The 25,077-nt window shown below is 32.9% G+C and overlaps 2 protein-coding genes across 2 annotated transcripts; one reads left to right on the top strand and one right to left on the bottom strand.

Annotated features, from left to right (window-relative positions):
* Nucleotides 1-433: 433 nt before the first annotated feature.
* Nucleotides 434-16,842, bottom strand: LOC123654359 (choline transporter-like 1). Its single transcript, XM_045590268.1, has 12 exons — nucleotides 16,531-16,842; nucleotides 15,915-16,449; nucleotides 15,560-15,732; nucleotides 15,231-15,290; nucleotides 14,984-15,151; nucleotides 14,766-14,901; nucleotides 14,103-14,238; nucleotides 9,423-9,563; nucleotides 9,040-9,202; nucleotides 8,048-8,269; nucleotides 5,556-5,686; nucleotides 434-680 (listed from the first exon to the last, which is right to left on the bottom strand). The coding sequence occupies exons 1-12, from the start codon at nucleotides 16,633-16,635 to the stop codon at nucleotides 677-679; spliced, it is 1,974 nt and encodes a 657-aa protein (XP_045446224.1). The 5' UTR covers nucleotides 16,636-16,842; the 3' UTR covers nucleotides 434-676.
* Nucleotides 16,843-20,527: 3,685 nt separating this feature from the next.
* LOC123654652 (39S ribosomal protein L55, mitochondrial) lies at nucleotides 20,528-22,313 on the top strand. The gene is made up of 2 exons (XM_045590545.1): nucleotides 20,528-20,907; nucleotides 22,113-22,313. Exons 1-2 carry the CDS (start codon nucleotides 20,713-20,715, stop codon nucleotides 22,254-22,256), a joined length of 339 nt encoding a protein of 112 aa, XP_045446501.1. The 5' UTR covers nucleotides 20,528-20,712; the 3' UTR covers nucleotides 22,257-22,313.
* The last annotated feature ends 2,764 nt before the right edge of the window (nucleotides 22,314-25,077 follow it).

Here is a 25,077-nt window from a genome sequence, read left to right as displayed (position 1 = left end):
AATAATATATTTAGTTTTCTTTTTTATCATTCCTGATATGTTTAAGTATCTGTTTTGTTATATTTTTTTTTTATTATTAAAATACAATAAGCTACAGTTGATTTAGAGGACCAAATGGTGTCACAATAAAATAAAATATTATGCATACTTACTAAAGCTACTAAAATACACGATACATGGAATGACACGTGAGAATCAAAAAATGCAATGGTATTATTATTGTTATAAAGTTATTTTGCGTAACTTGTACATTGACATTATTAAAAAAGGTTAATAATAAATAGATGCACTTTTGTTGAGATTACATTAATATCAATTTAAATACAATGAGATTTTAAACATTTTGTTATCCTAATTTAACAAACTTTTTCTTTCAATTTCATCTTAAACTTAAATTATTAATAAATTGTGTAAAAAAAAAAACATTGATTTAAGAAGACAACCTTAGATTAGAAGCACACAATGTATAGCAAAAATTCATAATTCAAAATTCATTAACGTATACTTAAATTATTAATAAATTGTGTAAAAAAAAAACATTGATTTAAGAAGACAACCTTAGATTAGAAGCACACAATATATAGCAAAAATTCATAATTCAAAATTCATTAACGTTAATGTAAATCTTAAAAATGTATAATATTTTAAATCAAACATGTCACATTAGAAAATGTATTTATCTGAAACAAAAAAAAAGTGCCTATTATTATTTCAAACTTTTATAATGAATAAGTTGACCCAGTGGTCAGAACACAGGAAAATTAACAGAATGGTCAGGGTTCTTAATATACATGATACCGTTGCTTAATTTAAGTGTTTATTTCAAAATTCATCTTTTGTTGGATTGTAAAGATAAGAAATCATTAGAAAATCTGCATAACTTGAGAGGCATGCTTGCTTACCTGTAATAGAGCGGAGTGTAGAAATAAGCTCCCAATCTTTCTCCATAAAAGAAAAGTTCATGACAGTAGTAGAACATATGAATATGTAATGTAACTAGTACTTTTATAAATAATTGTTTGCTCGCGAACGAAAAAAGAAACCGATTTCAATTACATCGACAAGCAATACAACGTAGGTAGATATAGTCAAGTAAATGCGCATTATTAGAGAAAGTTTAAAAAGTACTTGTCAGATCTGAAACGGATTTAAACGGAACTACTTGACAAGCATCAGATTACGATTAAAAAAATAATCATCGAAATCGTTCCACCCAGTAAGAAGTTTTGAGATAACACACAAAAAATAATAAATATTAGTAATAGTAAGTAGTAGTCATTGAGAACCTCCCCCTGTTTTGAAGTCGGTTAAAAATATACCTTACCTGATTTAATACTTTTCGAAAACTTTCTACAAATTACACATAACCATAACAGTGAACGCAAAAAATATTTAAAATGCGAAACAGACATTTTTACCTACAATGAAAATCTCCTAATATCATAAAGTAAAGAATCAGCAGAATCTAGCAAAATAGGAATATAAAATAGAAATTGGTTTAGTCAGTAGCTGTAGTCACACAATTACATAGAGATATTAAGACAAACAAATATTAAGAATCTGTAAATGCAATATATAGATCACGCCCCGCGTAAAAAAAATAATAAAGACATGACTATTGTATAGGCATAGCAGAATAGAAAGAATTAATGTGAGGATAGTATTGTATTACAAAAAAATATAGATTTAAAATGACCTACCTTTAGGATAAGCCACCTCTGATTGTGTGTTATGTAATTTAAATAATTTTAAGACGCTGTAATACATAAGTAACTTTAAACTTTTTTTTTTATTATTATTAATTCGATTAATAAATTATCGTTTAATTAATTTTACTAGTACGCAGCCTGGCCAAGTGCGATGGTAAATTGGAATCATTCACGATACATGCGAATTTTTTTATCGTTTCTTCAGTGATTTTTTGTATGAATTAGATATTTAAAGGACATCGATAACTATGCGCGACGTTCGTTTAGCACAGCTAAGAAAAGATACTAAATACTTAGTTAAATCATTACTATTTTACATAGCCCTAAAAAATCACAAAGTGGTAAATTATTACTGACTTTCGAATACAATTAAAGAAGTGAATATGAAAACGAATTCTTTTTCTCGTAATGTTAACATTCTAAATTATAGCCGCACTTACGCGCTGATTCGACATTGTAATTTAAAGGCGTGTTTACATGCTCACGAAAGGTATCATGCAAAATGAGTCTATCAAAGTAGTTCGTTTATTTACACAAGGTCATATTTAAAAATGGGCTAGAATTTTTTTCACGCGGAACGTGATCTATTACACCTACAGAACCCCCTATTTGAAGAAACGCATATATGAGTCAAGCACCTTATATTCTTTTGAATTTGTCTATAATGGTATTTACCAATCACGCAACTTATTGCATGAAATTGGACAAGATTTTCACAATTGTATTTTTTTAGAGATGACCGAGTGATGAGATTTGTCAATTTATTTTCATGTACACTTATAAAAAAAATGTATATCACTCGGTATTTACTAAAAATATTAAGCAATTGCCTAGCTTAGCAACAGACAACCTGAAAAAATGTAGCCTAAAACCAGGTGATTGGTGTATCTTGATATACCGACTGTAAATTATAAATTTAATAAAACAGATTACTAAATGATTGCATGCAAAGTTAAGAAAAAGCCAGTAGATCATAAACAGAAACCCGTAGAGCCAACACTGCTTTGTTAGATCCTAAATAAAAAACGTTTAAAAATGCCTAACATCGATAAAAATTATAAAGTATTAGTAATAATCTCATACATTCTTACATATTAATAATTTTAGTAGTAACACCATTACATAAAAGCCATAGCCTGCGATAAATAATGTTAGTACGATTTCTTAGAAGTTGTTCAATTATACAGGGTTATTTGTAAAACACCAGCATCCTTGCAGGACAAGATAGCTAACATCATAAGTAACAACATTTGTTCTACGACTTTTGATAATTTATTAGATTTTATTTTCATACAAAAAAAAATATTAATTTAATTTTCCGTTTGAATGTTATAAACTCTACGCGCATCCCAAATATTAGGTAAACAGTTACTACTTGCGGGTGTGAATGCGAGGGGGGAAGGAAGGGCCGCTAGCGCCCTTGAACTTGAACTATTTCGCTAGCCGAAGCAGTCGGCGCGGCGACTTTGATGCGCCCGCGTCATATGATTTTGTCTGCCACTCGTATTTCTTTTACTCGTATCGATCGATGTATTGTATCTGTACTAAAGTTATTTTATAACCATGACGTACCGCTATTCTAATGTCGAATACACGGAAATGGTGAGGATGCTGGCTAGGTGTGATGACAATGTATCGGAAGCCTGTCGGCAATATGCAGCTAGCTATCTGAACTTACCTACACCGAGCCGTGAGACAATGTTACCGGTCGATGGATTGGATATTACACCAATGGACTTTTATTTATGGGGACACATTAAAACAATGGTGTGATCGCGAAATTACGAGCGGTGACATGCTCATTGACAAAATAATTTGTGCGTTCAATCAAATTAAAACTAATTCGGAAGTGTTAGTACGTGTTAGTGAACAGCTGATTTTTAGGTGTGGTCTGTGTGTTGGTTGTGATGGTGACTATTTTGAACGCTATCTACGCGATGTAGAGGTAATAGGAATTTATTTTGTAAATATTATTTTATTGTCAATTATTTTTTATATTTTAATTATTGTAAACATGCTAATTCCACTTTTTAAATACGCCTGCATTACACAATGAAAAGTGAATTATACCTAGCTACCAATATTGAATATTAAATTGTTTTAATTAAACTTAGTAAACGTTAAAGAATAATAATTAGCTACGTTAATAATTTTCACATATTTTGGATTTTCAATATTCAGATAGCTAATCTACATACACATCCGTGTTGCTCTTTGTACATACACATTTACCTAGTCACTGCGACATACATACTGTGATACTGCCTACAAACCCACCAAGCAATTTATATTATTAACTAGATTTATTTTATTAACTAGAATTATCGAGCAGAGTAAGTGTTATTTATTATTATTATTAGCAGTGCAAGTGCGCGCGAGCGTCGCGTCGTCCTTTCGACAATGAATGAATCAATGAAACATAGACTTACAAATGTCAGGACAGTACAATAAAAACTTAAAAAATCATTTTAAATTAATGTATTGAGTTATGTCAAAAGTCGTAGAACAAATGTTGTTGTACATAATATAAGCTATCTTGTCCTGCGAGGTTGCTGGTGTTTTACAAGTAACCCTGTATATATAACTAAGTCGGCAAACAAGAATACGGCTCACCTGATGGTAAGCGATGACCTTACGTAGCTTATAGACGCCTGCAACATCAGAAACATGGCAAGCGCGTTGCCGACTCGATTCCCAATTCCCCCCAAGATTTTTGGTCCCTTACTCATCAACAGGGACACAACAATGCTTGATAGCAGTATTATTTAGTGATCTTCTGTAAGGTCGAGGGACTTTCCCAGTCGGTCTACTCCAGTTTTTGAGCAGGAAATTTCCTATTGTGCCTTATCTCCGTTAAATGCGAAAATACAAATGCGAAAGCAATATTTGAAAATCAAAATCATGAAATGACGGCCCAGTGGCCTAAAATTATGACACATCATATTCATAGTCGCAGACGACTGCAGAAGAGAGATTAGTCTTGGGCAGCAACTGGTTGGGCCGTAATTCACAGATACCTAATTTAAGGCTGGGCCTTTCGGGTCTTTGGCCGTAACGTAATTCACTGGTATCGATCTGATCTTAATCTGATTTTATCACAGTTTACAAAGTTTTTTAGATGCCCGACGTATTGGATACTTTACAGCAAACATGGTCAAGGGAGGATTGGACCCTGGGCCTTTATACTAACAATGAGTTTAGAATACTTACCAGATTATAATAAATAAACCAAACGGAACCAGATTACAACAAATAAACCAAACGTAACCAGATTACAACAAATAACAGGATCCCATAAATACTACTGTATTTTATAATTATCAATTAATTTTTGCAGATATACTTTGGAAGGAACTAATTAGAAAATTTAGAAAGAATTAATGATCCTTATTTATATGTGTGTGATATGTGTGTATGACACAGAAAAAAAAGTGTTTGGGAATCGTATAGAGCCCAGATTCAACACGCATGTTCGAAATTCAATGGATCGCGGGCACAAAGAATCGTTTTTTGACATAGAAACCGGGCACAAGCCATCAAAATCCTATCTATTAAGGTAGCGCACAGCAGCACAGCAGGAAACATATCGTGCTCAAACTTTGACGTAGCCCGCCCGCGTCGTGTTTCAACTTCACAGATGAGCACAGCTAAATAACACTGCTCTCAAGTAGTGTATTTTCCTGTGGTGAGTGAGGTGGCCAGACCTGTCTACCGTTCATCAGACGGACTGTACCCATGTTTTCCACCTTTGTAATAAAAAAACGAAACTCCTGAACAATTTCTAATAAATCGTCGCATACAAAAGCATACCTCGCCAACATGCACAAGAGAGTTGAGAGCTAGTACTTCTGGTCAAGTTCTCGCAGTTCAACGTCCCTCGACCCGCCGAGCTCCGCCAAACGGGAACTCTTCCAGCGACCCTCTGCGTTCATATTACGATCTTCACATACACACAGGAAAAGTGAGTCCACCACCATCTGCAACGGTACAAATCAAAAATTACTTTATTCAAGTAGGCTTCAAAAGCTCTTTTAGAATAATAATAATAATCTTTGTTTCAGGACTAGCACATATAGTGTTAGTCCAAATGTTACTTAGAATCTAATGTTAGTACACATTTTTATATTTACAATTTATATGATTCGTCATATCACACGGAGTTTCATCTAATGTTGCAGCATTGGACTCTCCCATCTATCTATAAATATTTTCAGAAAACTATTGTGATGCCGCAGAAAAGCTTTGAAGCCATGATAGCTTTAAAGTCATCAACGCGCCTTTCCGTGAACATCACTGAGGCGCGGCAGCCCCAACAGTATCCTGAACGCATTATTGTATTACACGCGGAGGTCGCTGTAAGTACGCAAGCTATAGCTGGTCCACAGACTGCACGTATAAAATGATGGGCAGAAGGCTTTAAATAAAGTTATTTTGACATCTTCCGTACAACGTGCAAATTTGCGAGCCAGCATGTTGCAGCGAACTGACAGCGACCTTCGCTCCCTGTCTATATCCTTATTATCTCCTAAGTTCTCGGTTACCCAATGCCCCAAGTACTTAAAGCTGGTCACCATAAGTAGCGGTGATCCGTACAGCGATATCTCAGGTAAGTTTGTATAGCCTTTTTGCGCCAGCCTTTAAAAACCATGACTTCGCTCTTCTTGGCATTGTACCAGAGTCCTTATGACTCAGCACACACTTCATTTCATTGACTCCATTTGAACTAATTTTAAAGCATTTAAATTTTTATTAGTCTTCTTACATATTATTATTATATTTTGATTAATTAATTATAGCTAAAAGGAAAGATACTGAACGAAGAACTACCGACGATTCGGAATATAGATTCTACATAGAAGAATCGACAAGACACTGCACACTTAAAAAAGTGTTTTAGTAAAATTATCAACTTTAACTTTAATATCTGGCAATTCTAAAATCGTTTGCGGGGTATTATTATTCATGGTACATACTCATTTATATAGCAACACACAGCCTAGCGGGGTTTTAAGTTCTTTTATATTCAAAGATTTAGATTTGAAGTAACGCAGTCGCAGTCACCGTAAATAATTTTACATCCTTCTCTTTTTCAAGCCAATATCAAATAACGACACATAATACAGAAAATATATAAGAGAACTAAATTAAAGGAACTTTTCAATATATTTAGCTTAATACACCGCTTGCTGTAGCTACTAATCTTTCAACTACACAAATTCATATAACTACAATAGTTAGAAACGTTAGACTTGCACGGTAAAATATTTACGGTACACACACACACACAATAAGTTTAGTCAATTCGTATTAAGAACATAGTGATTAATCGTTGTCCCTCAGCTTAGCCACGACACTTGACCTATAAAAAAAACGAGTGTGCTTTACACCACACGACTGAAATAAAACTTCTTTAGCAATAGGCCTGCACTGTCTTAGATATACGAAACGTAACTGGCGATGAAAGAAAGAGAGAAATAAAATGTGTGTTCACACCTCTGTCTCTCTCTTGCTCCGTTCACCTTGCCCGATCACACTTTTCGTAACGCTCTCGTCACGCATTCACCAGCTTACTCCAGTGGCGTAGCGTAGTTTTCGGCTGGCCGGGGTGGAAAAAACTTTTGCCGCCCTCTTATTTAGATATTTCAATTTAATGTATACTATACATTACATACATTTAGGTATAAAGAACTTTTCGGCAAGATCAATTATCATTATTTTGCATTGTACAGGTTATATTTTTATTAAAAAAGATTATAAAGCCCTTACATCCTGTATGTAATAGAAGTCGTTCTCGCTGATTATTAGTCATAAGCGGGGAATTCCCACAAGTATAGACGTTGCCAGTCGCTACAAAATATCGCATTAAAAAAAGGGATTCCCGACTTTGCCACAAAATAAGTAATAAAAAATTCCGTGCTCTTTTTAATCGGTCCGAATTCGTAGTGACGATTAAAATAATAAAAAATGGTTCAAATATATACAAAATATCTTCATTATTTAAGTATTGTTAACTTTTGTCGCCCCCTAAAATGTACCGTCCGGGGCGGACCGCCCCTGCCATGCAACTACGCTACGCCACTGGCTTACTCCCAAAGTCAAGCGTACGTAAAGAAGTTTTACTCGTCGTAAATTAGAAAGCTTTCATTGTTAAACTAATACAAGTTTTAAGCTTTCACGGTCGCTATGAACTTTTGGTTGTAGGGGACTTAATGCGATTATTATTTTGAATCTTCCGATACAATACTACGCAAAAATCATAGTCAAAGTAACGTAACGATTAATCATTGTTATAATCATACAAAGTATCTATGACATATAAACAAAAAAAAACAACAAACCTCGTACAAAGACAGTATACAGTGCGCGATGAAAAACGAGAAAATGCATATAACGAGGGTGGGTACTGCAAAGAAGTGCAAGTCGGTGTTCCTTTTCAGAAGTAGCAAGCCAATGATGCCCGTGATTGCAGTTACTATGCACTTGCCGAGGAACAAGATAAAATCGCCCACGCTGTTGATAGTCGCCACTTGCAAAGCGTTGTTCACTATCGTACTGAAAGCCTGGAAAATTGTTACTACTAAATTTGACTGAGTTGTTGAAAAATTCTTAATATTCACGTTTAATTTTTATAATTTGTCCCGACTTACGTTATAGATCTAAATGTTTGATAACCCTTAATTTTAATTAATAGTTATTGTGTTTATTTATGTTTGTTATGTTTAATTTATATAGTCTAATATAATTTTCCACGTATACAAAACAAATATACTTTTTTAATATTCTTTGTACTATAAGTAACAAGAGATATTAGAGCGGTGTATGTATAATAACATAATATTTTTCATTACACGTATTATTTTAGTATACGTATTATTTTGCGGCTACCAGCGTACCAGTCACCGGGTGACCTTATTTCCATTCAAAGAGATGACCTAATAGAGGATTACGCGCTACCTACACGCCACAATGAACAATTTATAAAAATGACTCACGCTCGTTTTAATAATAAAATATTTCTATACAATCGTTTTGAAGCTAATATCATTATTATTTTAGAAAATAAAAAGTTATTGAGGTACAGCACAGTAGACATCTGAAGCAGCCCGTCTAGGGAAGTACCCCAACCGTACAGAAGATCACAGCTCAATAATATTACTCGCAAGTAGTGGTGTTCCTGTAGTTTGTAAGGTGAGCAAAGCACTTGGTGAGGGTCGGTAACACTCTTGCGACGCTTGTGTTGCAGGCGTGTATAGGCTACGGTAACCGCTTGCCATCAATTGGAACACATTCTTTATTGCTACCTTATTGGTAAAACAAAATAAAATGTTACCTTTCCCGCTGCTTTGCAAAAATTGCACCTCTCGATTGCTATGATTGTATACGCGTTATGGTTTAAATATCGTATAAACTTTTCCAGACAGTAAAAGCAGCAAATACCACATTTTAAGCCACATTTTGCGCAATCGGAACCCTTTTCAGCTCTTGAGGACAACCTAAAAAAATCATGAAAAACAATAAAATTTAAAAACAGTAAAATTAAAATGATTTTTTTTAAATGTATAATATTATAAAATTTAAATAGATGAACATTACATATATAAACTTTATTTAACTTTGATTATTGTTTTTCGGAAATATTTTAATAAAAATAAAAAATAACGTTTATATATGGATATAAGCAAGAAGCATTAAAAACACATTCTGTATACTTACTTTGCGTGTAAATAAGTAAGAATAAGTCGAGGAACTTTGAACAGTGTAATCAAAAATGATCCTTTAGCTACTGATCCCAAGTGATACTTTAAAAGCTTTCCAATCGAATACAACACTGGAGACGGATGAGCGTTTGTTTCTCTGTAACAAATTTCTTATATAAGTATATATATGTAGTGGCCATGCTTTCTGCTACGGCAGGTTGGACTCCCATGACGAGTCTAAACACAGGCGTTAAGTCAGGGTATTTTAGAAACGGAAGCTCGTGTCTCTATTATTTGGTAAAATATAATGGATTTATATCCATTATATAACAACTATAAAACTACACCTGGGAACTAATTACGCCTTTTTTTGTTTCTTTTTAGGACAAATATAAGTAAATACTCGTAGGAAACACTTATCAATTTGTGACGGTACCATAATATAATTTGTTCAGTATTAATTTTTATGTTTTTATTTCATTGTGAATAGGTTAAGTTTAAAAACATATTAATTAAACATTATTGTTCTTAAATAATATTATTAAAAACAATGACAAATAAATACCTATAAGTAACATTGTTAATAAAGCAAAACTTATGATAATTAAGAACAATTATTTCCATGAAAATAGACGTCTCGTTGGCGCAACTGTCACAGCACTGGTTTGTGGCTGTTGCGCTGGCGGTTGCAGGTTCGATCCTCGCACATTACAAACATTTGTATTGGCTCTACAGATGTTTGCCGTGGTCTGGGTGTTTGAGCAGTCCTTGTGGGTCTCCCCACCGTGCCTCGGAGAGCAAATTATGCCGTCGGTCCCGGTTGTTATCATGTACACCTGATAGTGATCGCTACTCATAGTATGGAATATATCCGCCAACCCGCATTGGAGGAGAGTGGTGGTTAAAGCTCTGTTCCTTCTCCTACATGGGGAAAGGGGTCTATGCCCAGCAGTGAGATATTGCAGGCTGATGCGTTTTCCATGAAAGTAATAAATTATAAGACGCCATACATTCGGGTTTTTATTGCACGCCTCGCAAGGAGGCTGGTGCTTTATTCTCATAAAATGAAAACTACGGGAAGCGCTTATACTATAAAATATACACTTTTGTACAGAATACACATCGAACTATAAATTAAAATATCATTTGAAGTCTTTTTTGATTACTATTATAATAAAAGATTCGAATAAAAAATATTATGTTGGACGTCAATATTTTGGATGTAGTGTATAAAAAATAACGCGAGAACCACTTAAAGAAATGAACTGTTTTGTTTATTATGTCAGGAAACTATTAGAAGGATTATGGAAGATTATTGAATATAAAATATTATATATATATATAAAAAAAATTAATTATCATTTAACTCAATGTGTCATGGGGGATTATTTTTTTTTTATTGTCTTTGAACTATAATGAATATACGACTATATTATTATCTTTGAAGTAGTAAATCAATTGCTAACCATACGAAAAGTAAGTTAGAAATTGTATTTTTATGAGTGGTAAACTCAATAATTAATTGCTAAAATTATTCAAAAACGGGATTTTTACTATGTTTTTTATTTTCATTTTGGGGAGCTCGACATTTCGACATTAGCTACGAACGTCTCGGTAACAAGACATTCGTAGATTAACAAGTTATAACAACCAGATATTCGTTGTTTAATTTTAGTAATAAAAATAACCACGTAACTTTAAAATCAACAATTAATTACATAATAAATACAACTTGGAGGAGTGCACTTTTAGATTTTCCAAATTCTTCTCATAATGTCATGTTCCATTTTATAATAATTTAAAATAACAAAATTCCACCTATTAAAAACTAATTATTTAAAAAGCATAGTTATGTTATGTCGATGTATGTACACGTGCCAAAATGGCTTCGTATTATTGAAAACTGTTCGGGTGTTAGCGACGAAAAATTAATTAACATCGACGATCGCGGGTTTGTTTCTATCTCCGACTAATATTTTTTACTTATTTTTTAACCAACTTTCAAAAAAGGAGGAGGTTCTCAATTCGACTGTATTTTTTTTTTTTTTTATGTATGAAGAACTTTTGACTGGGTGGAGCGATTTCGACAATTTTTCTTTTAATCGAAAGGTGGTGTGTGCCAATTGGTCCCATTTAAATTCATTTGAGATCTAACAACTACTTTTCGAGCTATATCTAATAATGCGTTTTTACTTGACGCTTTTTTCGTCGACCTACGTTGTATTATACCGCATAACTTTCTACTGGATGTACCGATTTTGATAATTCTTTTTTTGTTGGAAAGAAAACATCTCAAGTTTAGTACCATGATAAGGAAATCAGGATCTGATGATGGGATCCTAGAAAAATCGAGGGGAAACTCTTGAAAATCCACAATAACTTTTTACTTGGTGTACCGATTTTGATAATTCTTTTTTTGTTGGAAAGAAGATATTCCTAGTTTAGTACCATGATAAGGAAACCAGGATCTGATGATGGAATCCCAGAGAAATCGAGGGAACTTCTTGAAAATCCGCAATAAATTTTTATTAGGTGTACCGATTTTAATGATGTTTAATTTAATCGAAAGCCGATGTTTATCATGTGGTCACATTTAAATTTCATCGAGATCTGATAACTACTTTTTGAGTAATCTTTGATAATGCGTTGTTACTTGACTATTTTTTCGTCGATTTACGTTGTATTATACGATGATATATATATACGATGTAATTGAAGTCGGTTTTTTTTTCGTTTGCGAGCAAACACAATTATTTTTTGTCCTATTAGCACATAAAACTGTCGGTCCGATGGTTATCGTCAGCAAACAAAACAGATAACAATCTTTACTTATGCTAATAAAATTGGCCAAAAATGAAAATTATTTAGTACTAGCTTCCCGGACACACTCCGTTCTGTCAAAAGTTAATAATATAATGGCAATATTTTTTTTAAGTATTATAACTTTCCGTGGGCCTTATGGAGCATACAAAAAATAAATTAGCCGAATAAGTCTAGCCATTCTCGAGTTATGCGCTTAGCAAAATTCATTTTTATTTAAATAGATTCTAATACTATAGCGTGGCGAATTAAAGTTTAATTATTTTTCTATATTGAATAGATAGACTAAGGACATCTTTAAGACGTGTTAAAGCCTCTGTCTGTGAGTCTTTACATGTCTGGTTTAAGTACAAATTGAATTACTGTTATTTAACATAATTAAACTGCAAAACAATGAGCCATAGAAAAGTGAACAACATAATAAGCAATTTTAACCAGTTGTAATTATTATTTGTGTTTGCTCGCTAACGAAAAAAACGGCTTCAATGATATCGAAAAGTAATATAACGTAGGTACTTACACGAAAAAATAGTCAAGTAAATACGCATAATCAAAGACTACTCAAAAAGTAGTCATTAGACCCCGATCAAATTTAAATGGGCCTACATGACAAGCATCAGTTTTCGATTAAAACAAGAATCATCAAAATTGGTACACCCAGTGAAAAGTTATGCGGTATAATACAATATAGTTCGACGAAAAAATAGTGAAGTAAATACGCATTATGAAATATAACTCAAAAAGTACTTGTCTGATCTCAATTATTCGAATTCGATTAAAATTTTTATCGAAGTCAAAACTTCTGAGGTAGGTAGCATACATAGAACAAAAAAACAATAGAATCGAATTGGGAACCTCTTTTTTGAAAGTCATAATTATAATTATAGGAGCTCATCATTATTTTCTAGTGTTCAGTAATGATAATTCAATTAAGCATTATATGTCCCAAATGAAAGTGTTTATAAAGATCATCCCGGCCTTTTAAAATGAATAGCACTTTACAGGATATGTATTATATTATTCATAACCACATTTATTCAAAACAAATGGATCTATTTATGCCAGCTATTAACTAAAACATAGGCATTTATTTAGGAACAGGTGAATAAAATAAATATTTATATTGTATTTAATATTAACCGACTTCAAAAGAAGAAGGTTCTCAATTTAACAGTTTTTGTTTTTACATAAAACACTGATGGTTTGTGGGTTCGATGGATATTTGTACTTGTAAAAATATTTCTTTCCGGTTTGAATGTCTATCCTCGTGGGTCTCCCCACCGTGTCTTGGAGAGCACGTTAAGCCATCGGTCCCAGTTGTTATCATAAATACCTGATAGTGATCGTTACTGATAGTATGGAATATATCAGCCGACCCACAGTGGAGCAACGTGTTGGAATAAGCTCCAATCCTTCTCCTACACGGACATAGAGCTAATGCAGCAAGCAGTGGGATGTTACAGGCTGAATGCATATGCGAATGTGTGTTGCCTCATATTCTTTTACTGGGTGTACTGATTTACATGATTCTTATTTTATTCGAAAGCTTGTGCTTCTCCTGTGCAATTTTATTTTGAGAGTGAGATCTGAGGAGTAGTTTTAATTTTATCTCTAATAATATGCATTGTACTATGCTATTTTTTATTCTTTTCTTAATTTTAGGGACTTTTGCGGGACCTACATGAAAACGCCAGTCCCATTGCAATTACATAATCATCACAACACGCACAAAAAAACTGAAATAAAAATACCTCAATTACGTACTAAGATCTAATTAAATGTACTTGTCGATGAAAGTTAAAGTTGTTTTTTTTTTTTGCTAAGAAGAAACCCATTTATGTTAGTTTTAAAGGTAGTAGTAGGTAAATAAACATACCTAAAGTACCAGTGTGAGACAGCTCCAGCGATGGTCATCTGCTGGCATCCAAGTATGAACTCACTGCCCCACACGAGGCAAATGAGACACATCCACCACATGCTCTTGACCCACATCGGGTTAAACTCTATTGGGTCTAGAACAAAGGCTATTAGATTATATTATTACTATAAAAAAAACACTATTCTGTAGCTATTTACTATTAAAATAAGCTGTATAAACTTCCTTTTCATTAAACTATATATTATTATACTACAAATTATGTTTAAGACAATTGTTGTAATATTAAAGGGGCGATTTAAATGTGCAGACAAAAGTTTGATACCTGTACATAACATGTTTAAGTAGGTAAAGGCTATTCAGGTGTTTATAGCAGCATAAGCGTTTGTGTAATTGTGTTATGTTTTCAGTCCCTTGACGCAATATTCACTTTGTTATCAGTTTTAAATTCCATTTTGGTGGTCATTAAATAAAAGAAAGTCTAAAAGCTACTGTTACTCTTATTTGAAGGTGAGTTAAATATAAGGTAGTATCTAATGTATTTATTTGTATTAATGACAATACTATTACTAATGTGATGTAAAATTTTCTAATATGGAGTTTTAAGTTTGTTGCAGTAAAAATCAATAAAAAGCCCAAAAGAGAAATGCTTTTTTAACTTACTTTTAAAAGTAGCACTATTGTTTATACTTTGAGCTTGAACTGCTGCATTATCAATGTGATCTGGCATTGCAGTTCCATTAAAAAAGAAATTTGTCTTGTATGGTATACCAGGATAATTAGCTGTTGCTAAACAAACCTGCAATTATTGTAATAGAACAATATAGTTTCTTACTATTGAAATAATATTTTTGAAATATCTTTGATAAATTATATCTTACCACAACTAAAGACCAAAATGTTAAAAATAATATCAAGAAGAAAAACGTTATGATAGGCTGTAGAAATAGTGCTGGAATAGATCCAAGGCAGTGTGCTGTTTCTCTGAATAGTGCCGCCAAAAACGATACTCGGGAACGCATGACCCATACTAACAGCAGGATTATTACCTAGAAAACACATAATTGTTAGATTAAATAGGAAATCACCCCTTTTATTATTTTTAATTATAACAAAATTAATACTCACTGTTATTATTGTGGCAATGATTGAATACCACAAAAATGCCGTTTCGTTTTTTAGGCTCTCCTGAAATACATATAAACTACAACTATTACAAACTCATAGCTACATATAACTTACTTACACACAAGGTGTTAATTAGGCTTTATGAAATATACTATATTAAATATTATAAAAATAAAAGTAATTCAATTTAATTACTCCATTAAACTATAATAAAATAACATACTGTATTATATTTACAAATTACTGTACATATATTATGTTAAATTTACAGACTACTTAACAAAAACAATATTATATTATGAATAGAAACAAAACTCTTATGCACTTACAGCTAAGAAAATAGTTGTGTCAGAGAAATTTCTTTGTTTTGTCCTTAATTCATGGTATGTATACCACAAGAGGGCAGTACCAGCTACACTGGCTATCGACACTATTATCATAAATATCCAAGACACCAAAGATGCCAACAAGTGGAGAATGGATACCATTATTAAAGAACAAACTGAAAAATAAAATCTTTGTAACAATAGTTTAAAAAAAATGCTTTAAATAGTATTCAAAAATTTATAATTAATATTATTTAAATGCTGCAATATCAATACTAATCATTTATACATTTCTACATTTAAAAAAATTATATACCATATAATTTAAGCACATATTATAAAGTAAGGTCTTACTTACTAAATGCAACTATAACACAAATGATCATCTCTTTCCAAGATGAATATACATCAGACAACATTTGTTCAATAGTATCCCAACTGTTTAGCAAGTCATAGAAATCTGTAAAAACCTTTTCAGCTATGTCTGTGGCTGATTTCGGGAAACATCTATTTAAAAGTGGAAAGGAGTCGTAAACGGGCAATGTAGGGCATGGCCCTATGAAATTATGGAGTTCCTGTTTACTTGTTACATTGTTTAAATTTATGTCATATCTGCACAAATTAGAACCAGTTTCTTTGTAAAAATTTTGTATATCTGTGAAAGACTCCATCTTCTTGTTTGGACATTGCTTCACACATATTTTGAGAGATCTACGCAGTTGTTTTACATCCATGAAAAATAAGTAGCTTTTGTCTGCAGTGCTGATGCCTGCCAGTGGAAAATTAAGCAACTTCTTATTGCTCGATACGCCACAAGTATTTCCAAATGAATCGAAACCATTTATTAATCTTTGCGGGTTCCCATACACAAAAGATATACAAGCAATTATTATCTAAAAATATTAAACAGAGATGTATAAATTGATTCATTTTACTTCATAAAAAAAGTAACAAAAATATTTTTTATGACATACCATTATTATCCAGAAAATAACATAAATAACTAGCCACAATACATCAGTACAGCCTTTTCGAGGGGTTTCATTTTGTGGGGAAATTTCACTTTGTGTACAACCCATTTTGAGGCAGACGTACGTTTATTTTATGTAGATACAATTTCCATTACCGCACAGAACCGATTTCGAATCTACCCACGGGACCCACGCCCACAGTTTACAAAATGCCGATTAAAAACACTAACAACTATGACTTAAAAACTGTAAATAAGCAATCAACAAGTGAGATTTAAATTTATTTGAAATCACGGCTATTGTATGTGCGATAATTGTAATATTAAATGAAGTTAAACTTGTTATTAAAATATTAACTCATCAAATAAAATCAACAACTTATACGACTTAATACAAATTTTAAGTTTAATATTTCTGTAAGTATTACTATACTCTGTGGTTTAATAATAAATAATAAATATATCATAGATAAATTGATCTACCATAGACAAAATCATTGTCTTTGTTTTTAATTCTTCCTAGTCCCAGTTAGATCTTTTAATTTTCTATATATATTTATTATACAGGTCTTAGTGTTGTATTAGAGTTGGTCATATTAGGTACAGGACAAGTTTTGTATCATAATGGCAATTTTCCAATTGTAAGCTGTGTGGCTATCACAGTAAAGAATATAACCACTCCCCCTCTTCCCGTGGGTGTCGTAAGAGGCGACTAAGGGATGACACAGTTCCACTACCATCTTGGAACTTAAAATGCCGCCCGATGTCGGGATAACCATCCAACTGCTCGCTTTGAAATACACAGGCCAAAGACGGACAGCAGTGTCTTCGGTGCGACAAAGCCAGCCCTGCGGTCACTAACCCACCTGCCCAGCGTGGTGACTTTGGGCAAAACACATGAGTTCACGCCATTTTTGGCACGAACTTGTTGAGGCCTAGGTCCAACAGTGGACTGCAATAGGCTAAAATGGTGTATAATTGTAAGCCAGTCATGACCCAAGAGTCAACTTTAAAAAAACGAGTATGATTTAGACCACATGACTGAAGTAAAAATTTCTATCTTCAATAACTTATATCTATCTTTCAATTTCCGTTAACCTAGCCCGATCACACGTTTCGTAACGCTCTCATCACGCATTCACTAGCTTACTCCCCAAGTTAAGCGTAAAAAGATTTACTTCAAAATTTTATGAATTGTGATGGCTTAGAATATAAGTACGAGAATAGCTTTTAAGTAATATACTTTTCATTATTACAGTGTAGGTACATATTCATCGGTACAGTATTAGATATACCTAACTACCCCGAAGTCGCCCAAAAAGAGTATTTTTTATGTTCTAAATTATTATATTACGTATTCTTAAAATACTGAATTTTTTACTGAACTTATGAATGGTTACAAAGTCTCAAACGTCGCAAAGCAGCGTGACCAGATTTAGTAGATTTCTACATTTTTTGTAGATTTCGAGGTACCTACCGGTATCTAGTACCTAGTTAAAAATTATTTGGTATATATTGGTAGAATTCACGTTTTTCAACTATTCTGGTACTTTTTTCCATCATACAGCAAACCTCACGAAAAAATGCGGGGTATTCCTCTTTTCATTGAATGGATTGTTACTATTTCTTTCTAATATTAATTATTCGAGAGGGAAAGCTGTTAGGGGAATTCCAGATGTATTGAATAAAATTGATTAGGTAGGTTTATCTTTAATTTTTATTCTTTTCGTAACCATTCGTGCCATGAGCCAGTGATAAAAAGTTACTGATTTATCGGTGGAACCCGATTTTGGTGAAAAAATACCGATAAAACGATTTTAGCGAGTAAATTTCCCGATTTACTCCATTTAAGCACATGAAACTTAAATAATACGAGTTTCAAGGTTTGTAACACTGTTTGTACCTAAATTTAACTGTACATAAATGGTAATTCCCGGAGGCATTTTATATTGGACTCTTAAACAAGCCAATCTAAGCTGTCTTTCATAGGTACTAAGGATTGAATATTACTGTCCTTGGAATGTAGAGGCTTTCCACAGTAATCAATTGCGAGTGAAACACAAAATCAATAAAAATTAAAATAGGTTAAAGATTCTAAGAAATAAGGCTTATAAATCAAATTAACCCTAGAAAGATATTTCACTGTACACTAAAGATAACCATACGTCGATTAGACGTGCGAATGATTGAGTATTTTGGATTATGCACATACTAGGTTTATGAATGTGATATTATATAGTAATATACGTAACTGTATTCTGACTAAATGAAAAACATTAGAGTTTATTTATATTTTTATATCTTTCCGGCAGTTTTCTAATATACTATGTAAACTTTTCAAAATCAACTTTTTGTAATCTCTACAGTATAAAAAAACCTTAATAAATATCGCTTTTTATTTATTTTGGCCTCAAGGGTACTTAGGACAGGCGCTAGACTTGTGCTCGCCACAAATGGGATTTTTGCAGCTGTCGCACATTGTATTTGTCATCTTTCTAATTTTCGGTGGACAAAAAGCACAATATTTTCTTTTCTTTGGCTAAAGTACACCTTCATGTTGTATGGGCGGTTCAGCTTGTTTTTTGGCAATATACCTCAATTTTTTTCTTTTATATTCGTCGGCAAAGTATGTATTTGCTGCCTTCCCATCAATGGAATCATAAATAGATTAGGACATTGTCGCATATATAGAATAGGACATTATCGCAGTTTATAATGTATGCGTTTATAAATGACATATTCAAGATCCCATAAAATAAACATGAACTACCTATTTGTTTTATCAGTTATCTCTTTTCTGAATACGAACAATCAAATATTTCATCCGTGGTCAAATGATTATCCTTCATAGCAGCTGTCTTAGTATCAGTATGCTGAAGAGAACCCCAATTTCTTCACAAGTTGTAGTTTTAAAGGTGGCTTTTACATCAGGACTTTAAATCTTCAGCTGGATTTCATCGTTGGTCTATTTTGTTATCGGCTCTACAATATCATAATAAATATACTGAAACATTTTAACGTATCATAAAGGCATTTATTCATTAATTTGGACCCCTAGATGTACGTATAGTATTAGCAGACGATACTCTGCCACTTGTTCTGCACTTTGTGGCCGTCCAATGACGATCATTTTTGCCGCTAAGGACGCTGCATGGTATGACAATATTGGCTCGAGTTTCAGGGTAATTTTCAAAAACAACTCAGTATCTAATGGGTTTACCACTGGTGGAGCACTCACGTCATAGTCTTAGGTATCACTCTGTACTACATCTTCTAGTAAATTGTCGTCGATTTCACTATCCGATCCCTGAATCTCGTCATTGCGCGTTTCATGTAATAACCGACTGATTTCTGCACCGTCTACACGATTTTATGACGTCATTGTGTATTTTTTATCGTGGGCTATAACAAGTAAAAAAACTAATAATAAACATGTACTTTTATTCTGAGAAAAGTAGCAATAACATATATTTTCAAAAATCAAAAAACTGACACTAAAGATAACCATACGTCTCTTCGACGTATGGTAGGTAAATATTGACGAAATTACTTCACTTACCGGAGCGATACGGGTGTGTCATGCATGCTCCAACAGCTGACTGAGTTGACAGGAAAAGTCACGGTTAGTTTAGTGACGCGAAAAACAAAAGAATTATATTGATTTTTCAAAATCGATTACGTTGATTCAATGTAGGTTATGTATCTAGGGTTAATGGACTTAAAACAGCTTTATGTGTACAATGTTACCCAACATAGAAAGAAAAATCATAATTCGATCACAATTTAAGAAGTCCTATATTTCTGTAGATTTAAATTTTAAGTAATAAACATTGATTTGTCTAATTTATGGTGTTTTCTTTGTTCATTATATTGTTTTATCGTTATAATCAAGAGAACAATTATGCTTTTTCTTTGTAACACAACAGTGAAAAATATAATAGATTTTTAGTAATTTTTCTTTCCTTTTTGGCAGAATTTAGTAGTTTTTAACCTCTACAAGCAGTAGATTCGTTACATGAAATCTGGTTACACTGTTGTGATGTGTCAAGATCAAAATGGGAAATGACAGTTAATGAACGAAGAATTAGCAATTAGCTTATAGCTTAATAGTTAATACCTACTTTTATGTACTCTTTGTTCACTAAAATTTTCATTAAATATAACTTGGATTTTTTATTAATAAATAATGAATTTTAAAAAAATATTATCACTTAATACTTTTGTATCAAATGTACACATCAAACGAAATTTGAATTGTAATGTCTCTAGTATAACCAAAATTCACAGAGAAATATATACAAAGACATATCCCACCAAAGTTGTTTTACCTAACGGAGCTTCGATAAATATACGATACTATGAACCTAGACAAATAATCAGAGTAAGTACTTTCCAAGTAAAATATGTGGGTGTCGTAAGAGGCAATTAAGGTATAACACAGTTCCACTACCACCTTGAAATTTAAACAGCCGACCGATGGCGTAATAATCATCCAAGTGTTGGCTTTGAAATACACAAGCCGAAGACGGGCAGCAGCATCTTCGGAGCGACAAAGCCAGTCCTGCGGTCACCAACCCGCCTGCTCAGCGTGGTGACTATGGGAAAACACATGAGTTCACGCCGTTTTTGGCATGAACTCGAAAAGGCCTATGTCCAGCAGTGGACTGCGATAGGCTGAAGTGAGGATGAGTGAAGATAAGTAAAATATGATTTTAAAAAAATGTAACAGCTACACTCCCTTTGTGTTCTTTATTCAAAAATAGGAACAATACTGAATTTTATGTTTAATAATTTTACCACCATTAAGTCTAGCAAGCTGTAATTATCCGCTATGTCAAATCTAAGCTAGCACTACTTAGTTTTATGCTTCAAAAAATCTTACATATCTGCATATGTAGATACTGCCAGCTTCCAGTACCAGTAGGTTGGCTCAATTGTGTGACAGTAAAGGCCAATGCATATGAAACGTGTTTTTTTTTATCGGTAGGAAGGGGACATGAAGTTTTGTAAATATGTGTAGCACATCCGGTCCCGATTGTGATCCGTCCTGTCTGTTACTCCGCTACGTATGTATAGTGGCTCCATTTGTTCTGGAGGGCTGAAGTATCCCCATAGTATCACGATCCCATCTCGCTTCACTTAGGCGGAGGTCTGCTCACACGTGGATGGTTTTTATTCAGTAAGAGTCTGACTCCCCTCTGGTGCCCTCACCGGAGGATGTCCATGAGTATTTTCCCCACGTTAAAAAAAAAAGAAAAGGGAAGCATGTGCATTTACCTACTGTTACTGAGCTATTTAAATGGTGTGTATGCATTAAAAATCCCCATCAGTGCTTACTACCTAAGCTCCGTCTCCGTCCCATCCACGTTCCAACGCCATACTATGCACGTCACATATGCAGCAGCCTTAACAGTTGTAGTAGAAGATAGGCAAAAAATAAAATACAGCATTATGTTTACTACTTTTTTCTTCATTAAGTAGTTCATAGTAGTTGTTTACTTGGTGATAATACTGGTCTTTCTTTAGATTATGTTATTAAATTTGGTAATAATAAAAATTTTTAAACTGTATTTTTTATCGTTTCAGTTACCATTAGATTTAAGCACATTATCTGAAGAAGAAAGAAAAATTAGACTAGAAAAGAGAAAACCTAAAAGAAAAGTTAAAATAACCGACACAGTTGAAGACAACTTTAATGCTAAGAAATATTTAAAATATCTTAAAAAGTAACTTGTATTATAATAATTTGAGTATGTAAATGAATTGTAGATTTAAAATAATATAATAGAACTTTGTTAATTGTTTTATTGGATTAGTGCTTAAGCTATTATCCACTGATCCTTTTTTTAACCAACTTCCGAAAAAGGAGATTTTTTTTTAAATGTGTGTTACTTCAGAACTTTTGACTGGTTGGACCAATTTCAATGACTTTAATCGAATGGTGTTGCGTGTCATCTGGTCCCATTTTAAATTTAAATGAGATCTGACAAGTACTTTTCGAGTTGTATCTAATATTGCGTATTTACTCGACTATTTTTTCGTCAACAGTATAATTTTTTACTAGATTTACTGATTTTGATGATTCTTATTTTAATCGAAAGCTAATGCTTGTCATTTAAATTAGATTGAGATCTGATTACTATATTTAGAGTAATTTTTGATAATGCGTATTTGACTGTTTTTTCGTCTACTTATTTTGCATTACTTGTCGATGTAATTGAAGTCTGTTTTTTTTCGTTTGCGAACAAACAAAATTGTTGTAAGCTTATAATAATAATTAATAATGCTCCTTATTGTACACCATTAAAAAAACATAAAATGAAAGATGTACGAAGGCGGTATTGTCACTGAAAAAGCAATCTCTTACAGACAACCTTTGGTTTTAGGACATGAAACAGAAATTACAATCTGAGTAAACAATATTTTATTTCAAAAGTATTTGCGGTCATTTAATGACTGGCATGGCACGCTGTTATCAATGTATTAACCTATTCATAAATGTATGTTTTACATTTATAAATCTGTGTTTTAAATTTAACTGAAATTTGCATTTAGCATAAAAATATAATTCACTGAGTAACGACTATCTATCGCTCGTTGCAGGTGGAACCGCGCAAGACTAGTTTTAATAGACTAAGTATATCAATCAGTGATAAATTGATAATGTACCATCGTGCTGGTGAAAGAATTTTTAAAATAAACCTTTTTTACACACGCTTGATTTCGGGTGTAAGGTAGTGAATGCGTGATGAGAGCGTTATGAAAAGTGTGATTGGGCGAGGCGAACGGTAGTTGAGAGATAGATAGGTTAGTAAAGATAGACTAGAGAGTTTTACTTCGGTCGCGTGGTCTAAAGCAGATTTTATTTCTCATATTTTTTTCATACTACGTGCCTTATATCGTTTCATAAGGAGTAAACTCCTAAAATTAAAGTTGTTTTTTTAAGTCTGCTAAAGAAGTAGGTACCTACTTACAGTCTATAAAAAAAATACACTATACTCTACGATGTTGATTGATTGATTAATTTACCCCATAGAGTAGAATAAATATTATAAGGATTTACCCTATATTACATTACTTGGTCTATGGATTAATTGGTTTAATGGCTTTCAGCTCTACGATGTTTCAAATATTTGCCTTTTTGCTTATTAAAAGTTTGCCATAGTAAAATCATGTCAAAGTCTGTTCATACCCATTCATACCTACCCTATATTACATTACTTGGTCTATGTCTAGGATGAAGTATGCATGATTGAGTATACTTCAACCTACCCCACCCCAGCCTGCAAAATAATGATATTTGTATTCAAAAGAATACTAATTGATAGATTTTGAATTGCTCAATTCAACTACGTTGTCCTTTTAAATTGCTCACCTCAAATTATTTAATTAAAAATCAATTTTTTTTTTAAATCAAATATTTTCAAACTCCTATATCTTTTGATGTATACAATATTTTAAATTGCTCAAAGTGTTAAAAAACTGCACAAGTTGTATTTATAATTGCTCAAGTATAGTTTGGAACAGATCCACTTCCCTTAATTTTTAAATAAATATAAATAGTTTGAACAAATAAAATAATGATATTTGTAAAAAAATGCTAATCGATACATTTTCAATAGCTCAATTCAACTACGTTGTCCTTTTAAATTCATCATTTCATTACAGCCTATACAGTCCACTGCTGGACACAGGCCTCCACAAGTTTACGCCAAAAATAACGTGAACTCATGTGTTTTGCCCATAGTCACCACGCTGGGCAGGCGGGTTGGTGACCGCAGTACTAGCTTTGTCGCACCGAAGACGCTGCTGCCCGTCTTCGGCCTGTGTATTTCAAAGACAGCAGTTGGATGGTTATCCCGCCATCGGTCGGCTTCTTAAGTTCCAAGGTGGTTGTGGAACCTTGTTATCCCTTAGTCGCCTCTTACGACACCCACAGGAAGAGAGGGGGTGGCTAAATTCTTTAGTGCCGTAGCCACACAGCACCCGTAGCCACACAGCACTTTCACTGAAAATCTATCGATTAGTATCTTTTTTATTACGAATATCCGCAATTTTTTGGCTTCGCATCATTGTCTATGCGCACGCGCAGCGTACACCTGTCTTATAATATAAACGTTAAATTTGTTTAAACTATTTATATTTATTTAAAAATTAAGGAAAGTGGAGCTGTTACAAACTGTACTTGAGCAATTATAAATGCAACTTGAGCAGTTCTTTAACACTTTGAGCAATTTAAAATATTGTATACATCAAAAGATATAGGAGTTTGAAAATATTGATAAAAGAATATTTTTCCACGATTTTTTGATTTTTAATTAAATAATTTGAGGTGAGCAATTTAAAAGGACAACGTAGTTAAATTGAGCAATTCACAATCTATCAATTAGTATTTTTTTGATTACAAATATCATTATTTTGCAGGCTGGGGTGGGGTAGGTTATACTTCATCCATGGTCTATGTTCATACCATAGATTATACACTTATATACTGGTACATAGATTATACACTTATATAGTTATATACTGGTATACTGGTAGTTGACTGGTA

The sequence above is a fragment of the Melitaea cinxia genome, chromosome 6 (genome assembly GCF_905220565.1).
Source record: "Melitaea cinxia chromosome 6, ilMelCinx1.1, whole genome shotgun sequence".
Lineage (NCBI taxonomy): Eukaryota > Metazoa > Arthropoda > Insecta > Lepidoptera > Nymphalidae > Melitaea > Melitaea cinxia.
Note: the sequence above shows the minus strand (reverse complement) of the source record. Positions and strands in the feature narration are given on the sequence as shown.

Bases quoted from the DNA above. Each gene is read 5' to 3' on its own strand.
- LOC123654359 (XM_045590268.1), bottom strand. From the start codon at position 16,635: ATGGGTTGTACACAAAGTGAAATTTCCCCACAAAATGAAACCCCTCGA. The intron at 16,450-16,530 runs GTATGTCATAAA...TAATATTTTTAG, and splicing joins TTATTTTCTGGATAATAATG to ATAATAATTGCTTGTATATC. The intron at 9,564-14,102 runs GTATGTTTATTT...AATTTGTTACAG, and splicing joins GTCTCACACTGGTACTTTAG to AGAAACAAACGCTCATCCGT.
- LOC123654652 (XM_045590545.1), top strand. From the start codon at position 20,713: ATGAATTTTAAAAAAATATTATCACTTAATACTTTTGTATCAAATGTA. The intron at 20,908-22,112 runs GTAAGTACTTTC...TTATCGTTTCAG, and splicing joins AACCTAGACAAATAATCAGA to TTACCATTAGATTTAAGCAC.